The 23,090-nt window shown below is 33.8% G+C and overlaps 2 protein-coding genes across 2 annotated transcripts in view; one reads left to right on the top strand and one right to left on the bottom strand.

The window, feature by feature from the left end:
- Positions 1–4,413: 4,413 nt before the first annotated feature.
- Positions 4,414–11,756, bottom strand: LOC118737109 (doublesex- and mab-3-related transcription factor A2-like). The gene is made up of 4 exons (XM_036467446.1): positions 11,490–11,756; positions 6,522–6,786; positions 4,840–5,132; positions 4,414–4,776 (listed from the first exon to the last, which is right to left on the bottom strand). The coding sequence occupies exons 1-4, from the start codon at positions 11,754–11,756 to the stop codon at positions 4,582–4,584; spliced, it is 1,020 nt and encodes a 339-aa protein (XP_036323339.1). The 3' UTR covers positions 4,414–4,581.
- Positions 11,757–19,117: 7,361 nt separating this feature from the next.
- The window catches only part of LOC118737041, a 51,190-nt gene continuing 47,217 nt past the window's right edge, over positions 19,118–23,090 (top strand). The window contains exon 1 of the mRNA XM_036467319.1: positions 19,118–19,336. Within this exon, the coding sequence (XP_036323212.1) occupies positions 19,144–19,336 (193 nt within the window). The 5' untranslated portion in view covers positions 19,118–19,143. The remainder of the gene's footprint in view (positions 19,337–23,090) is intronic.

Below are 23,090 nucleotides of genomic sequence, written 5' to 3'. Positions count from 1 at the left end.
GCATAGAAAAATATGTAGTCCAAATATGTAGATAAATATTTAGTGTGTATGCAAGTAAAGTTGCGCCTTAAGTTATCGAATATTGGGACACTTGGTTATGTACTTGTAAATTACCAAATTTATACTTAGCTGAAATTCATTTTTTTTGTGTTTTCTTAATACTTAGGGTATTCACAGTGTATGATAAAAGTTAATTACATATGTATATGACTATTTTCTATAAGTTTAAAACATTTTGGCATAGTTAAAAATCCCCTAAAATCATTTTAAACGTTATTTTTCGTTGACAAAGACTTTAAGACATTACGACGCTTAACACGTCTTGTGAATGCCCTAATTGTAATTGTATACATATGTATGTAAGTATTTTCTTGCCATAGTTGTTACTGTGGTTTTTGTCTTTCAATTAGTTAAGTTGATACCTAAAAGTACAAAGTGTCATTGGAACCTATCGGTTAGCTGATTATTTCTTCATATGGTTTTCAAAAACACTAATGAGCCCAAATAAATTGATTAGTATCCTATGACAATTTACGCAATATAATTACATTCATACCAGTGATGGGCAAAATTAGAAATTTGTGTATTTAAATGACCTGTTTGGATACTTAATACTCATATACTTAATATTTAGAGATGAACAAAAAAGTAAAGTAAAAATATTTGCCTATTCAGGTGTTGCTAAATACTACAGTAAATGTAAACGAAATATTTGGGAGATGAAAAATGCTAAATAATTAGGTATTTGAGGTTGCTAAATACTGAAGTACTGAAGGATTTATTATAGATACTTCAGAAAAAGAGACGGTTATCGATAGTTTTTGTTGTTCTTTCGAAATTTAACAAATAATGAAACGCTTCGGTATTTTTTGAAACTTTTAACTTTTTTCAGTTTTTTATATGTTTTTTTTTGCGATTCCTAAACTAGAAATCCAATTTTAACTGTTAAATTATCGTTTTATTATAAAGATCATAACAGTAACGGATGCTGGTACTTTAAGGAAGGTTACGATTTGAATGCTATATCGGAACTCTTTTGAAACTTTACTTAACTTTTTCATTATTTATCCGGATTCTTCGTGCTATATTTTTCGGTGTTTTCGGGATTTGTTCTGATTTTTGAAATTTCGCAATTATTTCGAGATTTTCAGTACTATTTCTTTTACTTTCTTTATTTTTTTCAGAATTGTTTCGTGTTATATTCGGAAATTTTCAGTATTTTTAGCATTCTTTGTTTTATATATTTCGGGATCTTTCGGTATTTCCAAATTATTTCGCGATTTTCAGTACTATTTTCGGCAATCTCCGTGTTTTTCTGTATCCTTCGAGATTTTTTTGTTATTTTTCCAGATTTTCGGAATTGCGCAGTTATTTCGATATTTTCAGTGCTATAGCAGAACTTTCTTTTATTTTTTCAGCGCTTTTCATGTTATGATTTTCGATTCCTTTCAGGATTTCGGCCTTTTCAGTACAACTCCGGGGGTTTTCTGGGACGTTTCTTTTTTTTCTTCGGTTTTTTGGTATTGTTTTTTCTATATATTATATTTCAGTACTATTTTGGGCCCTTTTTTAGTTTTTCAGTATCCTTCGTGTTACATATTTTTCGGAATCTTTGGGATATCGTAATTATTTCGGGATTTCCAGTATTATTTCGAGTTTTTTCAAGACTTCTTTTTATTTTCAGGATTCTTTACGGGATTTCTTGGGCTATATTTTCCAGGTATCTTCGTGTTTTTTCGGGATAATTTTGTGTCAAAGTCTAAACCCTGATATTCGGTCGTAGATCCCTGAATCTCACGGTGAAAAATCCAATATATAGTAAGTACTTTTGTAGGTGATCTTTTTTAGGTATAAGTCACTAAATACTATTCTATATTTAGTCCTGGAAAAATATGTAAATGCATTTAAACACATACTTACTCAAGGTATTTAGCACACTTTAGAATGTAAGTATGTATGTATGTATTATCATACTTCGTACTTGGTGACATACATAATCCTTAAGTAGATAGCACTTGATTATTTACTGCAACATAAATACCTAAATACTTTTGTACTTACTATATAGTCACATACAATTTTGTACATCACTGATATGTGCAAATGTATGTTCATATATTGTGCTATTTATCTGTAGTTTTGTGTTGAAATTTTAATGTATATACTTATATACTATATATGCAAACATTTATATCTATATTTTATGACTAATTGATAATTAATTGCCTTTAGTGAATAATTTTTAGTCTTTTTAATAGTAAATATATATGTAGCTCATGAGTTGAGCAAGATAAAGATTCCAACCATCAAAAAATTTTTACATTGCCAGCCAATTTTCTTTTAATTATTATAATGCGAATTTCCACTAGGCATTGAGATGGCAAAAAATGTATAAAATTTAAAAAATTCCATGTGCAAACAAACTTAATGACATTTTTTAATGCTCAAGTTTGTCAATAAAATTGTTATCATTTAATGCGCAGTCATTATGCAGACATAAGTCATATTTTTCTCTGTGTATCAGAGTTAGTGCATTGCATAATTGTTTGTTACTTTTATGCTTTGTTTTTGTTTTTGTTTTTGGTTTTCATGGACTGTCACTCAACTACCAATGGTTAAATAATGCGGCATTATTGCGGTTTATTGCAGCCATAAAGTCATAATCTATGTAAATAATGAACACTGCCACCGGTGTTTAATTTAGATTATTTTATTTTATTTTTCGGTTAGATTTAGTTTTTTTTTATCTATTGACTTTCTTTGAGCGATGTATTTTGCCGACCCGACGCACAGTGGTGCAATACTGGAATTTAATGTTCATAATTCACTGGAGCTTTCATTTTTCAAACAATTTGATTAATATGTATTTTTTTTTTAAGTGAAAGCTTATTTGCAATTTTGAAGAAAATCGATTCTTCAGTTCTAGTTAATAAATGCTCATAATAAAACGTAGTTGAAAACAATTGTAGAGTTTCCCTTAAATGAAAAAAAATCACAAGAAAGATTTGAAATATTAAAAAAAATATCACAAAATCAAACATGTTTTTTAGGTCTTAGAAAAATTGGGTATGCAGTTTTATAGACCGTTAAATTTCAGTATAAAAAAGTGCAAGTTGCAATTGTGTACTATTAAAAATTAACGCGAACTCTTAGCCACTTGAAACTTGCACTTCATTGTACTAAAATTTCATGATCTATAAAACTGCATACTTAAAATTTTTCTAGGAACTAAAATAATTTTAAGTTTGAGGATTTTTTTCTGACATTTCAAATATTTTTTGAATTTTTTTTTCGATTTGGCGAACCCTACAATTATTGTCAACTAGGTTTTATTATGTAACAATTATTAACTGAATTATTATCTGGATCAGGAGAAAATTCCCACTTTTTCTGCACTTTGCTCTAAAAAGTGTAAGCAAAAAACAAAACCGACTTCAATTCTCATATAAAAATTTAAGATTACCGTTAATTTCTTCACGATCCAATCATCGGATCTAAACACTCTGGAGGTACCACCTTTCCGATGAGAAAAGAATTATCCAAATCGGTTAACGTGGTCCAAAGTTATGCGGTAACATACATAAAAAGAAAAAATAAATAAATTGTCCGACGAACTGATAACCTTTTCCTTTTTGTAAAGTCGGTTAAAAATAGAGCTGAACTGGTCTCGCGCAAATTTCATTATCTTTCATTTAATAAGCAATTAATTAAATTCCAGTTTTGAACCCCTGTGCGACGGGCGGGTACATTGGCTTCTGTGGTGAGAATGATTGTGCCCTTTGACTTTGAATTCTCAGACAAAAATTACGCTTGGCTAAAATTACACCCTCAGTAGTTAATTAAATATAGCTTTTATTGCGTCTATGCCGATATGCCGCATATGTTTCACCAACGCATATTAACTCACGATATGTAGGTAATTTTCGATACTATCTACTTGTATTAAAAAGGTTCAAACTTGAATTGTGAAAAATTAAAATTTTGAGTTAGCACACTTTTAACAACATACATACCTTAATATGTATAGAGAAGCCTTATCTAACATTTTTGTTTCTCTATAGAGTTGTTCCATCATAGAAAATCGACCAGCAGCAATACTTGCTACCATGGGCGTAGCCAGGTAGGCGCAGGGGGAGCTGGAGCCCCCCTAAATTCCAATTTTTCTCTCTATATATAAAAAATAGTACCCTAAAATGCTAGCTTAATAGATTCAAAAAAATGTCCTACATGATCTGTTAAGGTAATCGAACCTATAGTACATTCCATTTGTCGTAAACCCTTTCCTTCTAAATTTTTTTAGGTGCAAAAATGAAACCTTGAGTTTGAAGACAAATATTTTTAAAAGTTCCAGCATCGGGTTAAAATTTTGTTGCCCGATGGCTGCCACGTGAACGAAAGGGTTAATTTACTTACCTATGTACCTGCTTTTTCTTACCGCAGAAATCAAAACAAACTCTCTTTTGCAACAAAATCAATCTTTATGAACCAATAAAATATAAAATGAACGAGTATCTAAACAAATAATAGACAGTATAGCATAATTAATAATATTTATTGTTAGCAGATTTTTCCCCAATTTAACTAATTAAATTGATACGTATCCATGCAGGTGCAATTGGGGAGTGTACAACGTGGCGCTAAATTCGATAGATGGCCCATTGTAACGGGGAAGGAAAGCGGCACAAACCATTTGGGATAAGCGCAGATAGCTGGAGTGCCAGCACTCGTAGCTGTTGTACTGCCAGTGGCATTAATAAGGGCAGATTTATGAGCGTACTGTGAATGAAAGATAAGCAGATGGATAACCATTTCGTTACTAAAAGTTAGTCATTTGCTTACCAGTTCAGCAGTGACGGGCTTAAAAGCGCTTCGAATAGGCGCAACAGTTGTTGATGATGTCGCTGCCGCATGACTGAGCATAGTTGTTGAGGCAGCCTTGGACGCTTCATTGGATGCGCTACTGACTGCGGGCGTAACACTCTCTATGGCGCGCACTAAGTCCAAATCACAGCGCTTCAATATCAATTCCAACACAGAGCGTTTGCGATGCGGAAAGAGTTGTGCCAACATATCTATAGCGCTCTGTGAGATTATAGGTGGCGTGGGTGTGGTGGATGAGATTTTTGAAGTGCCTGATGTGAAATGCAATACAATTTCTGTTTTTATAATAACTCTAACAATTACTGGAATAAATACATATGTATCTTTTATTATAAGCCATAGTAAAACTTTAACCTCCCAATTCCAAAGTAGTTTTATGTCAAAAACTAACAGGGCAATCATGGTAACTGTCTTTCAACTCACCACAGACTTTTGAAGAGCCTTTCGTACGACAGTTGTCAATTCTGGCAACTATCTTGACGGTTGTTTTCTGTCTTTAAAAAGCTAATTGGAAGATTTCCTAACGAGAAGGACTTAAAGATATTCTGTTTGTCTTTTAGAAATCATTTTTCTAAAACCACCGATTAAATAAAAAAACATATGTATATGTATATTTTTCTTTAAAAAAAAAAATAAAAGATGAAAATTAAAGGAAAATAAATTTAAAGAACTAAAAAACATTTTTAAAATTAACTTAAAAAAAAATAATTAAAAGAGACAAACTAAATAAAAAAATTTATAAGTGTTAAATATAACAAATCTTTTTCTTTTAAAACCAATAAAATCTAAAAATTTAATTAGTAAGGAAAAAAACATCACACTAGATAACTTCCTAAAAATTAAATGAAACTACAAAAAAATATATATATTTTTCTTTTTAAAACAATCAAATCTAAAAACTAGAACGAAACTAAATTATGAGAAAGAAAAAACAAATAAATTTGAAATGAAAAGAGCAAGTTTCTAAAAATTAAATAGACTAAAATATTTTTTTAAAACGAAAAATTCTAAAACTAAAACAAATTAAATTTAAAAAGGAAAAGCTGAAAAAAAAGTTCATAAATATTAAATTAAATTTAAATCATATTTTTCTTTTTATTACAAAAAAATCAAAAAGTTAAATTAAAAAAAGAACGAAACGCAACAAATAAAATAAGTTTCTAAAAATTAACTGAGATTAAAAGAATATTTTTCCATTTAAAACAATAAAATTCAGAATGTAAAAGTACATAAAAAGTTTCCAAAAACTTAAGTGAATTAAAAAAATTATATAACTTTATTTTTTCGAAACAAAGATTGAATTAAAAAAAAAAAAAAATAAATAAATTTACAAAAGGATTCGCACCTCGGATTTCTCAATGGGCACGCCAGGCGCTTAGCCCACTCGCCATTGCGATTGTTGGAGCAGCGCGAGCAAACTGATGTATGTACATATTAGGGATGTTTCGAATGTCATATTTTCCACATTCGCGAATGCCATTTCAAGAAAATTAGAGTGGACTCTCTGCCCATGTACACATTCGCATTCGTATCATTTGATGCGAATGCGAATATGTAAAATGATGATATCAATTAACTTACAAAAGGCTTGCAACTATCTTAACCAGAATTGCGCTGTTAAATTACTTCACTTCACTCACTTTTTGCCTCCTCACTCAAACTGCTGAACGCGGCAGCACTAAGATCCTCAGCCATATGTTGTATTTGATGTTGTGGATTTTGTCGCTGCAGCGGCTCTTGCCGTTCCATTCCCTCACTCTCAACTTCTGCGCCAATGTCTAAAGAACTTTGGGACAATCCGAAGATTTGTCCCTCCGGCAATGTATCGATTTGTTTACCAGTCTTGGTGGTCATCAATCGCAGTGCAATGGCATTCTCCACCGCCTGTTGACGCTTTAGGGCAACCTGAAAATGTATAAAAATCACACAAAACTTTTACGAATACAAACAAATGGCTTAGTGAATAAAAATGATGTGTAAACATTGCCGAAAATATATATGTATACATACATGCGTACATGTGTATACACATACTCGCGTTAGTTAATACATACATACATACGCATATCTAGAGCGGTAGATTATCTTCTATTCGGTGTAAATTGAAATTAATATGCGACACAACCGCCACTTCATGCTGGATACCCACCCCCCACCACCTACTCAACTTTTTCTCTTCTAAGTATGTATGTATGTATGCGTTCATATTTACTTTAGTCTATTAACTTTTGTGCATTTTTATTGACTTTCGCGTCTCGTATTTCATTTGTTTTCACAATCTGGTTATGTCTTTCCACCCATATAAATGTGAAGTACATTAGAGGAGAGCGTCACATGTTTTTAAAATTTTTTAGAATGAATGTGCACTAACTACAACGTTGCTTTGGAATACGTAGTCTTAACCGACTCCAAAAAAAGGATAAGGTTATCAATTCGTCGGAATATTTTTTATATTTTTTTATGAATGTATACAACTTTGGACCAAGTTAAGCGATTTCTATAATTTTTCGGAGGTGGTCCCATACTAATTTAGTTGAGATCCGGTCATCTGATCATGAAGAAATTGACGGTGCTCTTAAATTTGTATATGAGAATTAAAGGTTTTGCTTTTTCTTAAAATTACTTGTTTAATATATTTTTTTTAATATTTACATTTTATTGTTTTAAAAGTAAAAATATATCTCATTTAATTTTTCAGAACTTATTTAATTATGTAACATGTATTTTTTTGGATACATTTTTTTCTTTTATTAATTAAATTTTTGATTTTATTGGTCAAAAATGCAAAATTCTATTTACATCCATTTAATTTTTAAAAATTTATTTAATTTTTTTAATTTAATTGTTTTTTAATTTTTAGATTTTATTGTTTTAACAAGAAAATACGTAGCTATAATTTCATTTAATTTCTTAAACTTATTTTATTTTTATTTATATATTTAGATTTTTTGTATGAATTTTATTTTTTGGATAATTTTTTTTCTTTTGTTGATTTACTTTTTGATGTTATTGTTAAAAAAAAAATATATATTTTTAAAATTTCATTTAATTTTTAGAAATGTATTTTGTTTTTTTTTTTTTAATTTTTTTTTATTAAATTTTCTTCAATATTTTTAGATTTTATTGTTTTAACAATAAAAATATGTGACTATTATTTAATTTGTATAAACTTATTTAATTTTTATTTCCATTTTCTAAATAAATTTTCTTTCTTTCTTAATTTAAATTATTCTTTTTTTTTAGATTTAATTTATTTTTAAAGAAAAATATTCTTTTAATTTCATTTGATTTTTAGAAACTTATTTTATTTGTATTTAAATTTCTTGTTTTCTCTCTCTTCTTGACTCTCCTCCCTAATATTCATGCACATATACCCACAAAAGGAGATTGGAAGGGCGTAAATATTGCTCTACAATAAAAATGTGTTTAACATCAAATTCTTCAAATAGCAGTGAGCTCACACTCTACTACAATTTCCTTTGTCATAACATATGTATGTTTGCATGTATTTGTTGTAGTTTTAGCAAATAAATGTGGTTAAGAAAACTCGCCGCTTTCGTCTTTTGGGAATTACCAAATCAACATTGTATACATACATATGTACATATGTACATACATCGGCAGCTCTTTGTAACTGAACTCACAGAAGTTTGTAACTTGAGTAGCCTACGGTGGATTGATTACTAAATGCATACATACATACATACATACATATGTACATACGAAGCTCGCGAATATATTCTCACTATTGTTGATGCGAACACTTGTGCAAACATGGAAACGGATATGTTACCCGATTAGCTGGCTGACAATTTGATTTTGCTTCTTACGACACCCACCTCTTTGGGGCACCCACCCTCGCTGCGGTGGCTTTGGTTTAAATTAATACGATTTATTTTAATCGAGCAGTGTAACTGTTCAGGAAACAATTGTCAGTTAACATAATGGATTATTGCACATTTAATAATGAATATTATTTATTAGTGGAAAATTTAGGTTTATTGGCATTGGGGGAGGTGAGCGTGAAGAGACATGCTTTCCGAAATCAAAACAGGGATATCGCATTTTTTGAGTGCGTAGAGCTTGAAATGCCCAGATAATTAAAATATGGGTTGAAATTTTTTTCCATACGCCATTGCACCGCGGTTTCTGAATTTCGTATCCAGGCGAAAGTAATAGCAAGACTAGTATTTCGCCACTCAACTCGGCTTCAGACAAGGCCGGACAAGCCTATCGTGCGACTTCTTTAATTTGATGCTGGGAAATGCAAGAGTAACGTGTGCACTAAGATCCTGCCCTACAGAAGTGCTTAATGCTATACTCAACCTATCGATCTTCACCTAAAAGAAATGGCTAATGAAATCGGCGAGGGTAGAGAGTCAGTCTAAGCACACAAATCTTAGACCTGCCGTGGACTTTACCTACAATGTCGACGGGCCCTATACTTATGTAAGTATTAAGCACGTCGTTCACTGCCTGAGCTGAAAAGATGACCAACTTATCCTCCTTTAGTGTACTCGTCCATATGAGGACTCCTTAGAACATTATAGGACTAACTATGCTGTGGTAGAGCTAGAAAATATATAAATTTAGGTGAGTGATATCGGTGAGCGACCCTGCTGCCACATAAGAAAAGATCTCAAACGACCATTGCTGACATGACATAGTCTCATATTCATACACTCACGCCAAAAAGTATTGACAGAGAGAATTTTCACAATAGATGTTATAGTTTTTACTTTTTCGCAAAGTTTTTTTTAGATATGATATTAAACCGGAGAATTTTTTTCACCTTTTTAGATTTTTTTTTGGTATGCAGTTTTGCAGCCCATTATATTTTAGTACCATAAAGTGGAATTTTGAAGTATATTTTTGGGAACTTTATTCACTAATTTTCTTAATACAAAAAAATCTAAAATTCTTTGAATGAAAAAAATGCGAAACACCTTCAACAAAGAAATCAACGCGATTTTTTAGCAACTTCAAACTTGTATACTCAAAAAATTCTGATTAAAAATTTGCATGAAAATTTATTGAAATTTTCACTGAGTTTTGTACAAAGTTTAGAAATTATATTTTTATGTTTTTCGCTTTGCGGAAAAAAAATAAACTTAAATTTAAAAATTAAAATTTTGTTTGCATATATTATAAAAAATTCGCTGTGTCAATACTTTGTGTAAACACATTCACTAAAAAAATTGACAAACTTCGTTTTTCGTGGAGTAAAATTCATATTTATAGGGTGATATAAGAATTATCACCTTTGAAATTTTAACGTTATAAAAGCTTTACAAATTCTGTTCAAGTTGGCTGATCTTAAAGTAAAAAAAAAATGAAAACTTAAAAAAGCAATATATTCGCGAAACCACTGCGTTTTTGTTTTCTCTCTAACGACAGGATTTTTTTAAAAGGACTTTGAAATTTTAAAAATGTGTTAATTTAAAAATTCAGTGCAATTTAGAAAAACAGTAATGGGTATCAAATTTAATAGAAAATTCTGTAGAAAAAAAAAACTGATTAAATCTTTTGAGTACGTATGGACGAGTAGGTATTGAAAATGTCCTTTTAAAATTGTATCATTGAATATCCTTGAAATTTCGAAATATTTATTTTTGAAAAAAATATACTTTAAGGACTAATATAAAGTCGACAACATGCTCGAATTTCGTTCTTCTAACTTTATAAATTTAAAAAATGAAATTAATTAAAAAGGTATTTTCAATCCTAGTCATCCTAGTGAACAAAAAAATTTAATTTTTTTTTAATTCTATGGAATTTTCTTATTTTACATTGCACTGATTTTTTTTAAATAATTTTTTTAAGTAATAATTTAATTGAAATTATAAAGTTCTTTAAAAGTATCCTGACTTCAGAAAGAAAAACCAAAAACGCAGTATTACTATGGGCCAAATCCATATTTTTTTTTGAAGGACTTTGAAATTTTAAAAATATAATTATCTACTCCAAAAAATTATTAAAAAATTTCAGCGCAATGTAGAAAAACAATCAAATCAAAGAAAACACTCTGTAGAATAAGGTCCGATTAAATTTTTTTGGTACTTAAGAACTATTAGGTACCTATTGAAAATGTCGTTTTCTCATTTTATCATTGAGTATCCTTGAAATTTTACAAAAATTATATTCGAAAAAACGGTAGGTTAACGACTATTATGCCCTCGACCACATCCCCAAATTTCGAGCTTTTAACTTTATTCGCTTAAAAAAATACAACTCATTAAAAGGACATCCTTGTCCTTGTGAACCAAATAATTTAATTTTTGTTTTTAGTTCTACAGAAATTTGTCTTTCATTGGGTGCCCATACTGTTTTTCTACATTGGAATGAATTTTAAAAAATTTTTTTGAAATTAATCACATCTTTGACACTAATTACAAAGTCCCTAAAAAAAATCCTGACGTCAGAGAGAAAAACTAAAAGCGCAGTTTTACTATATTTGGCCCACAGTTTCGTGAGTACATTGATTACTTCATCCGTTTCGCAATTTTTTTTTGTTTTTGTCGCACGGTGTTATCGAATATACACCGGTATTTATTTCGATATTTCGATTTAGATAAATCATTCTCCTTTCTACCTTTTGTTATGCCTACCTGTGCCGCCATAATACGCTGTCGCTCGAAGATTAGCACACACTTGGCGCACTTGCAGCCTTTGTAGGTGCAGAGTTTCTTATGGCCACGCAATTCGGAGATGATGCCATGATTGCGGCAACGCGCACATTTTGGCACACGATTAGCGCCTTTCAACTGCACCGGCACAGCGCTGAATTTAAAGCATTTATTCGTAACGCCAACGCGCGCTCGCTTTGTAGCCACCATTGGTGTAGTGTCATTTTTATCTGCATTAGGATCTGTCATATTTTTTTTCCTAAAACCAAAAACCTAAAACTTCCGGCGAATTTTGTTGCGCGTTTAATATTCAATGGCTCTCAAAATGAAACTAATTCTGCTGGTAAGACTTTGTGATATATCCTTTGCATTTGAAGTGGAGCTCATCATCAATTTGGATTGGCAACATTTTCGCCTTTGCTGTTGCTAATAAATTCAAAAGTTGCATTGCGCAAACGTTAAGTTACATTTGCACAAATTGAATGAAAGTCGCTTTATACCCGGAAACGCCTTAAAGGATACACCAAAGTGCTTTTGTATTGTTACGCTCGCCATTTGTTGTTAATATCCTTTTTCGGTGTGCTGTGTATTATTCCACTTGAAAATCTATGGCCACACCCCTTTGTGGTGATTGGTGCGTTGGTGGTGTGCCATCACCGCTAATCTGCGCGCATAATCTTTCGCAGCAGTAAAGCTGATGTCACATAAAACTTTTGCTTCGCTTTACGTGACAGATTCGCTTTGACAGATAAGATGAATTGTATGAAAATGCACAAAGCATGCCACATAAATCGTTGAAGCGGCAGCGCGAAGCGAAAAGATGGTCAACTCCCATCTTTTTGCGCGCTTTGACAATCAGCCGGTTTAATATTTATTTTGTTTCGTCCAAATTCGGGTTTTCATGCAGAAACATAAAACTTAATTACATTGCTGATAATTTTAAATCAAAATAATTAAAATCCACAGCAACTTTGATGAGTAAAAAAGCGGTACAACATTGTTTTCTTGGCGTTCATTGTGGCATACCTTTTGCGTCTGGCGCTTTGCTGGCAAAGTTATAAATGTCACGCAAAGCTACAAAGTTTTATCTGGCATCAGCTTAAAGTAGCTAAGTACGTACAGTGATGTGTAAAGCCTCGGCAATACATGAGAGTAGAACTTTTGGGCCTTTTTTTTACTGAATATGAGACATCGATATTTCACATTTAAAATGTTAGTAGGATATACTACTATATTATATATATATGGGTCATTCCACACAATATTGACAACTCTATACTTTTTTTGGGGTGAAATAAGTTTTTTTTACATTCTTTATCCAAAAAAGAAGACAACATTTTTTTTTTGTCATGTCTCACACTCATGGGAAGCCGAGATAATTACGCACATTTTGATACTTTAGCTCATTTTCTCCGACAAATAGTTTATTAACTGAAAACAATTGAAAAAAAAGATACTTCTCCGGGAGTTCAATATTTCGGGATTTTTTTTGAGATTTTCGAATATCATGACGAAATAAAAAATTGGTGTCTTCTTTTTTTTGTTAAAGAATGTAAAAAAATATATTTCACCCCAAAAAAAAATATTGAGGTACCTATAAATATTGTATGGAATGGAATCGCAAAGCCTGGGCATTCACCTACATATGTATACTTTTTCCTCTATCTTCTAGCTGGCAGTTGCGACAATTTCTGTTACAGTGTAGTCCTATTCTTATTGCGATTTTACCCAGTGGCCTGGACCCCGTGATGGTTTCTACAATTCTGAATACTTCTGTCCTGGATCCATTAAGTAGATTCCATGCCCGCGTTCTCTTTATATCTCACAAGTTCAAGGAAATGCAAAGCAATTTCCTCGCAGATTCATCCAAACAGACTCCAGCCTTTGCCAGTTCATCAGCGCTCTCATTGCCTACGATGATGTTTCTATATACAAATGTCCGGATACTCAGACAAGAGACACGATAGTTGAGCGATACATTGAGCGCAAGGTGACAGGTAACAAGATCAACGGAAATAAGGTTCGCATACTCAATTAAATATTACCTTTTCAAAAGCGAAATAAAACCTACAGTTCCATAAGCAAAGTAACTCATCTTCTTACCGTTTTTTCTGGCAGGCTGTAGGGTGTTTTTCGTTAGTGTATTGGTGTTTTTGGTTCAGTGTGTTAGTGTATGTATCTTGAATAAATTGTAATAGAAATAAAACAAATTGTAATAGTTAGGAAAGAAATTGTAAAAGATAAGAGCACATGCCAAAAAAACAGGTGATCTCAGCTGTAGGCATTTTTTGGCAATCAGCTGATAGTGTTTTTACTTATGTAACGGTACGATGGACATTATTGCTCTTTCAAACATTAAAGGCCTAATTCATAAAAAATAAAATCGATTTATAGAGCTCTATTATGTGGAATTTTCATACAAGTTTTCGATTTACATATGAAGAAGTTAAAGTCTTCTTTATTTTTTATGAATTTGGGTGTAAATTTGCGTAGCTTCCGCGTCGTTACCCGCGTAAAATTCAACAAATTTTTAACAAAATTTCAACTATTTAATCTGAATCTTTAGAAACTTTTTGGGTATGCAGTTTTATAGTCCAAACAATTTTAGTCTAATGAAGTGCAAGTTTCAACCGGCTAAAAATCACATTGATTTCAAGAATTTTATTGTAGACTGGTTACGGTTAAACTGGGACAATATTTTTATAGGAAAATAACAAAAAAAAATTAGCTCGAAAAACATTATGAATATTATGAATTTACTTATGTATGTATGTAGATCTCTTGATCCCAACCAAGAAACCGGTCTTAACTCGGCAGTATAAATGTGGTGATATTGCCTCCATTGAAAATACTTTGGCTAGCCTGAAGTAGAAAGCGTAGTAATAACTCTGCTCGTCGATAATGGTTGATCTAGATTTTTTTGATATTATGTCTTTGATTTCAGCTTGTGGACTGTCAAAATCATAGGCCATACCGTACTACCCCTATACGCTCGGCTGTCCGGGAGTCTCCACCTTCACAAGTGTTGTGGCTACTGTGCTGAATTGAGAACAAAGGAATGCATTTATAGCTTTCTTTATAAGAACAGACTTCCGCTGGCTTCCCACCTCACTCTTGTAGCAAAGTCCTTAAAGTTTAGCGCCATAATTGTCTTGTTATTGGCGTAGCGCTCTTGGTTTTGGTAAACGCGCCCAAAGACTTCACAAAAAGTTACGTGTATAATGGGATTATTTAAAGGCATTCCGTGCCCCCCTCTACCCTAATAAGCCCCCATTCATCAATCGCAGATATGTATTTACTCTGCAGTTTAATACACCACAAAAAAATTGTTCGCCAAGTTTAATCATCGAAGGAAGAATTGACCTTGACACCACATACAGTTAGAAAGTCCAAGGAGAACTGGCCAGCGAATTTGAAACTCCGTTATCCCAACTGCGACTGCGATGAATCAAACTGGGGGGAGGAGATTTGCGGTCTATGGACCTTAAGGGGTAAGAAATGAATACATATAAATCGAAGTTCTTATTCAACCCAAGCTGGAGTGAAGCATAAGTAGGGAAATAAATAGTGTAAGGCCTCAGCGTACATGGCAAGAGTACTAAAACAATGAGGGCACGGTATTCGTTTAATTGAGGTGGAACTAAAGGCAATGCGTGTACATGGAAATTTGTTGGGTGTCAAGTTGTTCCAATTGCTGTACCAGTTTCTGAGATAGAGTTTTTGTGCATTGCTACGCTACGCGGATTGACTCGAGTTTTGCCCGACTAAGGACTGTTGTTTCGACTATCGACGAACCCTACCATTTGTCGTTGCTGGTACCTCAAATGGCTCCACCCTAACTGCACTTTGGTGATTATTTTCGCGTGAAAATACCTGCGCTGACCTTAGAATACATAGGGAGTAGGCTATACGATTTGTGATACCTTGTTGCTCAAACCAATCAGCATCCAAGTCTACAGCTGCCTACAAGTTGCTCAAAACGCGGGTTCTTCCTAGCGCCCAGGCAGATTTCACGGAGCTCCGCCGATCCCGACCAATGAGTGAGGAAAAATGACTACTTCGCATCCTGTTCAGATCTCATCAGCCAAGCATCACTACCAGGCAGGTAGGTATAAAACTTCGCTTATCCCTCACCCCCCGATTTGCAACCAGCCCCCCAAAGGTATACAAAGATACTTCATCTTAAATTCAATGCACTTACCAGAGTAAAATCGACGGGATAGCTGAGATCCAATAGACGAAGTTGCAGCAGAACTCAACTCTGATGGTGGTGGCTCATTGTTTATTACACGCCCCAGATTGAAATGTTTAACGTACACGAAATCCCTGTCACCTCTTGTGTGGCAGGATAACTTCCTGACATAGGTATCCTCCTAAAAATAAGGTCCGATAAACAGCATTACGTCGCAAGCTATGCTACCGGTAAGATCAGGTCATTTTGCCATAATCATTCCAATCGTAAAACCTGTGGACCTCAACAACCAGATAACAACACCATTAGACATAGGGACTAAAGGAAAGACATAACTAATTTTTTCTGGATTAAGAAATTCGGTCTCGAATAATTACCGTCACCCACACGACAGTCGGGTCTGCGTAACCGGAACCACCCAGATTTATAACTGGCCAAGGACTGTCACTCCAGCAAAACTTCCCAAATCTTTTTAGGGAATCTATGTGCCGTTACAAAAACAACAACAACCATAATCAAGCATGAACGAAAGACACAAGATCACGCGGGACGGAAAGAACGAAAAAAGTTATTTTCTAGCTGCCGAAATCTCGACGCCATCTTTGCTGTAAGAAGTAAACAACGAAGAGAACGGAGAAAACCGCGAAATTGTTGAACGTATGAAAAATCATTTATATTATGCAAATTCTTCTAAAAATCATGCCGTTGTGTTAAATTATTCTTTATCTTATGTGTACACACGTTGTCACAAGCGAAAATGAAGAAAATTGAAGTAAAAAGCCACCACCAAATTGTAAACAACGAAGAAATGTAAATAAACGGCTAATGTCAAAATCGTTCAACTTTTTTCCTTAATGCGATTCTAACGGGCTAGTCTCCTGCACGCGTGATCTTGTCTTTTTGGTTCATGATAATCAAGTTGTTGTTGTAGCGGCTACAATAAAAACAAAAGCATTGTTTAAGTGCATTTGAAATTCTTTCAAAGTATGCGGTTGCATCTTTCCCAAAACCGAATACACTTCGAATTTGTCACCAACTAAAAATAAACGTCACTGCTGTATAAGCTTTGTTTAGTGGGCATTACACCAAATGCGCAATAAATGGCGAAACAAAGCGGAAAATTGGAACAGTGGTGCTAACCCCGTAGACCGAGGGATAAATAAAATGTCTAAATAATTGATTGCGCTCTTTTTTTTAATGCTGCTCACAATTAGCCACCATAATTGATAGAAACATGAATTGAATATAGGTTATTTAATTTTAACATGAACATATTGAAGCTTTAGCGTTGCTCTTGTTTTATTTGCCTTGCCCATAAATAAACTCGATCCCTTTTTAAGAGCGTTAGCAACACTGAAATGGCGGCCATTCGACGAGCTCGGCCAGTGACGACGCCGAATACAGCTTTGCTTTTCAGTCGGAATTTCATCATCGATAAGTCTGCGTGGAAAATGGAGCGGTAATAGCTAAAGGAATAACAACAGCGAAAAACGCAAAGAAAACGGCCTTTTGTCCGCTATTTCAGCGAATTTTTTGTTAAAAGCAAAAATTTACCAAACGACGACTTCTACCACTGCAACTACATCCACTCACTACCACCAAATTCACCAAAAAAAAACAACAAAAGTACATCCAAGCAGCAGCAGCAACGCAGACGTGAGCAGAATTTTGTAATGAAAAAATCGAATTGTGAATCAGAATCAACTGCCACAGCGTATACAGCTAAAGCATTAGAAGCAGCAACAACCAATTCAGCTAAATTATCCATATTTAAAATAGAGAAGCAGGAGCTAGAGCTACTGCATTCAAATCAACACCACCGACGAGCAGCACGGAAAAATCATATTGGCGTAGTAGGGGCGTCAGCTGCAGAGGCACTAGCAGCGCAGTCGAACGAAACATTTGTGACGTCGACCGCGGCAGAGGTCGCAGCAGCGGCCAGCGCAACAGCAGTGAAAATTTTCCATAGAGAAATTTTTAATTTGCAAGAATCTTTGGGTTCCTTGCTAAATTCTTACAGTTTTAATGTGGAAGGCATCTCCTACTGCATCCTTTGACTGTTAGCAGTTAACAAAATTTTTGCAGCTTGAACAGCAGTATCATTGAATACACCACAAACTCGAGCAACAGCAGGGGGAAAAAAAGCAATAGCACCAAAGTTAGCTACTGCTAACAATTAAAAAATCAATTAAATTACAAACATATTCAGCTATAGAAGAGCCCGGTCGTAAGTTCAAATGAAATTGCACCTCGACTAAACATTCGACAGACTGCGGACATATCCATATTCTGAATATCTGCACAAACCACCACACCATTACTTTAGGCCAGCATAGCTGCAGACCAAAAACACCAACTTGCAAATTCTAATTTTGACATTTTTTAATACTTGCATATCTGCTTACATATTTCTGATACCAATTCCTTGTGCAGTATTTAAAGTAAAAATACATATTCAATTTGCAAGTCGCTATCTGCTGGAGAAAGCCAGCACTTCAGGAGCATTTTGTATCTAGATGACTCCATCCACCATTTTGAACGAACAGCAACGCATCAGTAGCACCAACAGCTGCAGCGCAGCTAAACCAGAAACAACGCAGCTAAAATTCAACGAATACCCGAAGCCAATAGCAAACGAAGCAGGCAAAGAGGAAGTAGAAGTAGCTGCAGAAGATCGACTGGCATACGGCGCACAGTAATTGGAAAGACGAAGAAAATTGAGAGGGGAAGGTGAAGCAGTAGAATACGGAAAAAGCAAAATAAACATAAAGGCAGCTAACAACGCAGACAGACGATACAGCTAGACCAGACGGAAACTGGTGTTGCAGCCAACAAGTCGGAGCGAGCCGAAGTGGATAGAAAAACAGCCACAGTTTGTGGTAAAGACGGCAGGCAATTGGGTAAGCAACAGTGTAAAGACTTGTGCGATAAGGAACGATTCGTGCAGTTGTGTTTTCGTTTGGGTTTTGTACGGGCTTGTTGTTTTGGGACTATTTTGCTGCCAACAGCAACGGCAAATAAAGAACAAGGTGTTACTAAAATACAGCAATCCTAACAAGAAAAGTTCCGGCAGTGCAAAAAGTTGATCCAAAAATCTTTCCGTTCTAAATAAATTACCTCTTTAAAGTTCTCGAAGATTCTGTGTAGTGTGTGTCCCAACACAGTCGTGTGTATACTTACGTTATTGTTTGTACGTTAACCGCCAAGCCGGTAGTACACATTAGAAACCTAACATTTCATAACGTATTCCAAATTCTATTCAATTCAACTGCAATAGTAAAATACTACAGTTCATTCGCCCGCATAACATAACCACTTTAAAAATACAATATACATACCTACCTAAAAACTCGTCAATTGACAAACGCGAAAACCTATAACCACATTTGATAAAAAAGAAACACATCGAAAACCGCAAGCGAGCTAATCGGGAGGAGCAAAAAAATGGTTGAACGCATATTGGAGGAAGAGGAGAACGGCAGCAGCAGCAATACCCCAGCTGCTACTGTCGCCGGAGCTGCTACTAATGCAATAACTAGCACCAACATTAATGGCTCAGCTGTTAGTGGCAGCGACAGTGGTGTGGGCGGTGGCGGCACTTTCTCCACGGACACCGATAATAGTAGCAGTCAATCAGGTGAGTTCAATAAACCATGTTTTAATGTGTAGTTTCTAGTTCGAGGCTCAGCTAGGGCGCTATGGAGCATTCATATGTACATGCGTACGTATGTAGATTTAATACGCTAATTGGTGCCAATATGCAGTTTTCGACGAAAGGCAGCTGCCATTTAAGTACATACATATGTAACTTGATTTTATGTAGTACATATTCTTGCGATACAGAACAAGCTTTTATTTAAAATGATATTGAATTTGAAAAAAAAATTTAATTATCATTATTTTTTTGGGTTCTTTTATAATAAACTGCTGAAATTCTAAACCAGGATATCTTGGATTCAAGCAGAAAGTGGGTGGGTGGGTAATGAGAGTTGGTATTTCGTTTAATAATGCGGAGTGGAGCAATTATTTACTTCCTGAGATTGTGCTTAGTGCAGTCAAAATAAAATATTCTGCTGGACTGATTTTTACTGCATTATTTACGTCACACGAGCGTTAAATGGAAAATTTTCACCAGAACATACATATTTGTCATGCTAATTAAACTGGAACTGACAACCATGTGTCATCATAGCGTAGTAGTTACAAACATGCAAATATTTTGAGACTTCTTAATACACGTGTATTGTACTTGCATACATACACATATAAATGGTTTTTTACATGCACTTTTAAAATCCACATTAAAATTTGTTCTAATTACCTAGCTCAACCACGTTTTTAATTTAAATACCTACTTGAAACGATTTTAAATAGTTTATATGTAGGTATGTAGGTTGTTGATTAAATTTTGTATATAGTTAATGCCTTGAATTTTAAGGTTATCTAAATAGGTATTAACTCCAAGAAGACTCTCGTATAAGCTTGCCACCTATTCGAAATTAATTACAAATTAACTAAAACTTCATAATATGGGTATCAAATTTAAGATATTTTAAAAATCCCCTAATCAGTGATCGCACTTCTACCACATTGTGTTAGATCTGCCACTTCGTTGAGGTCTTCAGGTCTCAAATCTACCACATATTCGCTTTTTTGCGTAGTTTTAAATTTCCTTGACATAATTTTCTTAATTTTAAGAGAAAAAATTGTCCAACACTATACACTATATGGTAACAAGAATAATATATGTAATACAATTTTTCGACAGGAATCGCGGTTCCATTGTGTTAAATTGCAAAATATATGACCTATAACAAAAATTACTAGCGAAAATCTTAAAAAAAGGGCGATTTTTGGTAGAGTATTAGCAAATTTAAGTGCATCTAAGGTTTAAGGCGTTGTATACTTTTACTTGAGAATTGACAAAATCGGCAAAACCCAATTATCTGGAACGTGCCACATTTGCTCGCTACTTCGTGATGTGATAAAAAAAAATCTGGCAGCACTCGGCAAGGTTGCAGAAATCTCTTAAAATATGTTCGAAAAATATTCTAATATGGATGGAAGGGCTTTACACTATCAAGGACAAAAATTGTCCAAAACTCCACGCAATTTTTAGCAACTTCAATCTTGCACTTTATTATACTAACATTAAATTTTTTTAGAGTCTACTTAAAAAGTTTGCCATTTAGGTGAAACCTTGCAGATTTTTTTTTTTAAATTTTTGTACAAATCTAAAGCAGCGCAATATGGATATTAAATGAAAGGTATTTTAATTTCAATCAGCATTGTTTTTTGTATGTAGACACAGTACATATGTATACCCTCAAGATATGTGCTATACATTCCAGCGCATTTCTAAATAGGGTTGCCAGCTAAATTTTAAAGTAAAAAATTTGCTTTATAGATTACAAGATCCAAATTTTTTTAGTTTTATGTATTTTAAAGCTAACGAAATCACCAGTATTTGATACTCAAACCTTAAAAACTTTAAAAAGCAAAGCTCGGTCAACCTGGTACTCATATTTTATGTAGAGAACAAAGAAAATGGTTGCTATGAATAAAGTATGTAAATATTTGCAAACAGCTAAATCTTTTGCAATCTGTTAATTATTCCTAGTTTTTTATTTTGTTTCTTTGCGCGGCTCAAATGATTTTTCACACTCTACTTCGTATATTTTATTGCTAATGCACAAACGTTCGTCTGAATTGGCACAAACAATTTGCAAATTCGCTGTGCGAGTATGTGGAAAAATCCAGTAGGCGAAGAAAAGTGTCACCACGTTGCGTTGGTCGTGTACAAGCACAACATACTTTCTTCCAATCACATACATATGTACATGTGTACTTATTTTTTGCTCACTCTGAAAATTGGGATAGTTGCGGGCTGCAATTGACAATATTTAATTTTTATTTTATTTTTCATTTCCATTCGGTATGTTCGCTTCTTTTCTTCAATATCGTATGATTTTTCTTGGTTAGCTGGCAATTTCGCGATAAAAACAGCTGATTTCGCACACCTATCTATGTATATGTATGCACATACAAACACACCTACGAAACCAGAGTTTTTGCCAAACCCAACCGGAATTGCCAACTGATGAAATACATATTTTGGCAAGAAATTTTACGAGATAACTAGTAGACGTAAAGGCGCAATTATAGAAATGACTCAGCTTTGTTGTCTTTTGACATTTTAAGAAGAGTGACGAAATCGGATCGATGCGCCACCGCATATTCAATGTAAATACATATGTATGTACATACTACATTAATATGCATATATCCGCATTTGTATGTTTGTACCTTCAAATATATATACGTGTGCAATAAGTAGGTATTAAATTAAAATCGCTTTATTAATAAATTCGTTTTGACATTGCATCATTCCCAGCACCTTATCTCCTACGTAGTATTTTGAGCTCTTTTGCGCATTAACGCCGCAATAATGATTCGGTTTATGCATTTTTTTTGCAACAAATCGATAAAAATGTATATACATATTTAGTTGTACATTTGTAGGTTCCTGCTGCATTGAAACGCAATTTAATAATAAAACAATAAAAAATAAAACATAAGCAAATTGCAAACACCAAGTAATAGATAATCGCATAAAAAGATAGTATGTAAATAAAATGCAGCACCTGTCGACGTCGTCTTCGCAGCAGCAGCAGCTTAGCAGTTCACTGCAGCGATCGCAGTAGCAGAATTTGCAATTCATCGCCGTGCATCGCAGCTTGAGCTCTCAAGTAGCGGCTGGCTAACCTTGATGACGTTTATTGCACTCGTGTGCATTTTCGCTGTAGTCAAAATAGAACACAAACAAGCATACGCACACAAACGACTGCAAATGCAAGCGAATGAAAAAAGGAAAGAAAAAAAAACAAACTACTCGTTGATTCGTTCATTGTCGCTGGCTGGTTCGTTGGTGGCTGGCTGGGCTGGCTTGTTGTGCACAAACTAGTTGTGATGTTTTATGGATACCAACCAAGTTGTTTGCCACTTTTTGTAGGTAATGAGGAGGGCGATGATGTTGTGTTTTTGCAACAATTCGATAAGTGAAGCCGTAAAGCGAATAAAGAAATGATATTAAACAAAAAAATACAAGAAAATTGCAAACAAACGATTTAACATACATTGAATATGTACCTATGTATGTATATATGTAGGTAAATGATAAAAAACGACACTACCGAAAATGTCGACTCATTGTGCTTGCATGCACCGTGTAAGGACTTTGCAAGACTGCGAGAATACCCGTAGTGTTAATTTTGAATGTGCACACGTATGCATGTATGTATGTATGTACATATTTGTATGCTCATATGTAGGTTGATTTAAGCGCAGCTACCCAGTGGGAAAAGGTAATGTTAGGGAATGTAAAAAGTAAA

This window comes from Rhagoletis pomonella, unplaced genomic scaffold (assembly GCF_013731165.1).
Source record: "Rhagoletis pomonella isolate Grant_MI unplaced genomic scaffold, Rhpom_1.0 Rhpom_scaffold_00001, whole genome shotgun sequence".
Lineage (NCBI taxonomy): Eukaryota > Metazoa > Arthropoda > Insecta > Diptera > Tephritidae > Rhagoletis > Rhagoletis pomonella.
Note: the sequence above shows the minus strand (reverse complement) of the source record. Positions and strands in the feature narration are given on the sequence as shown.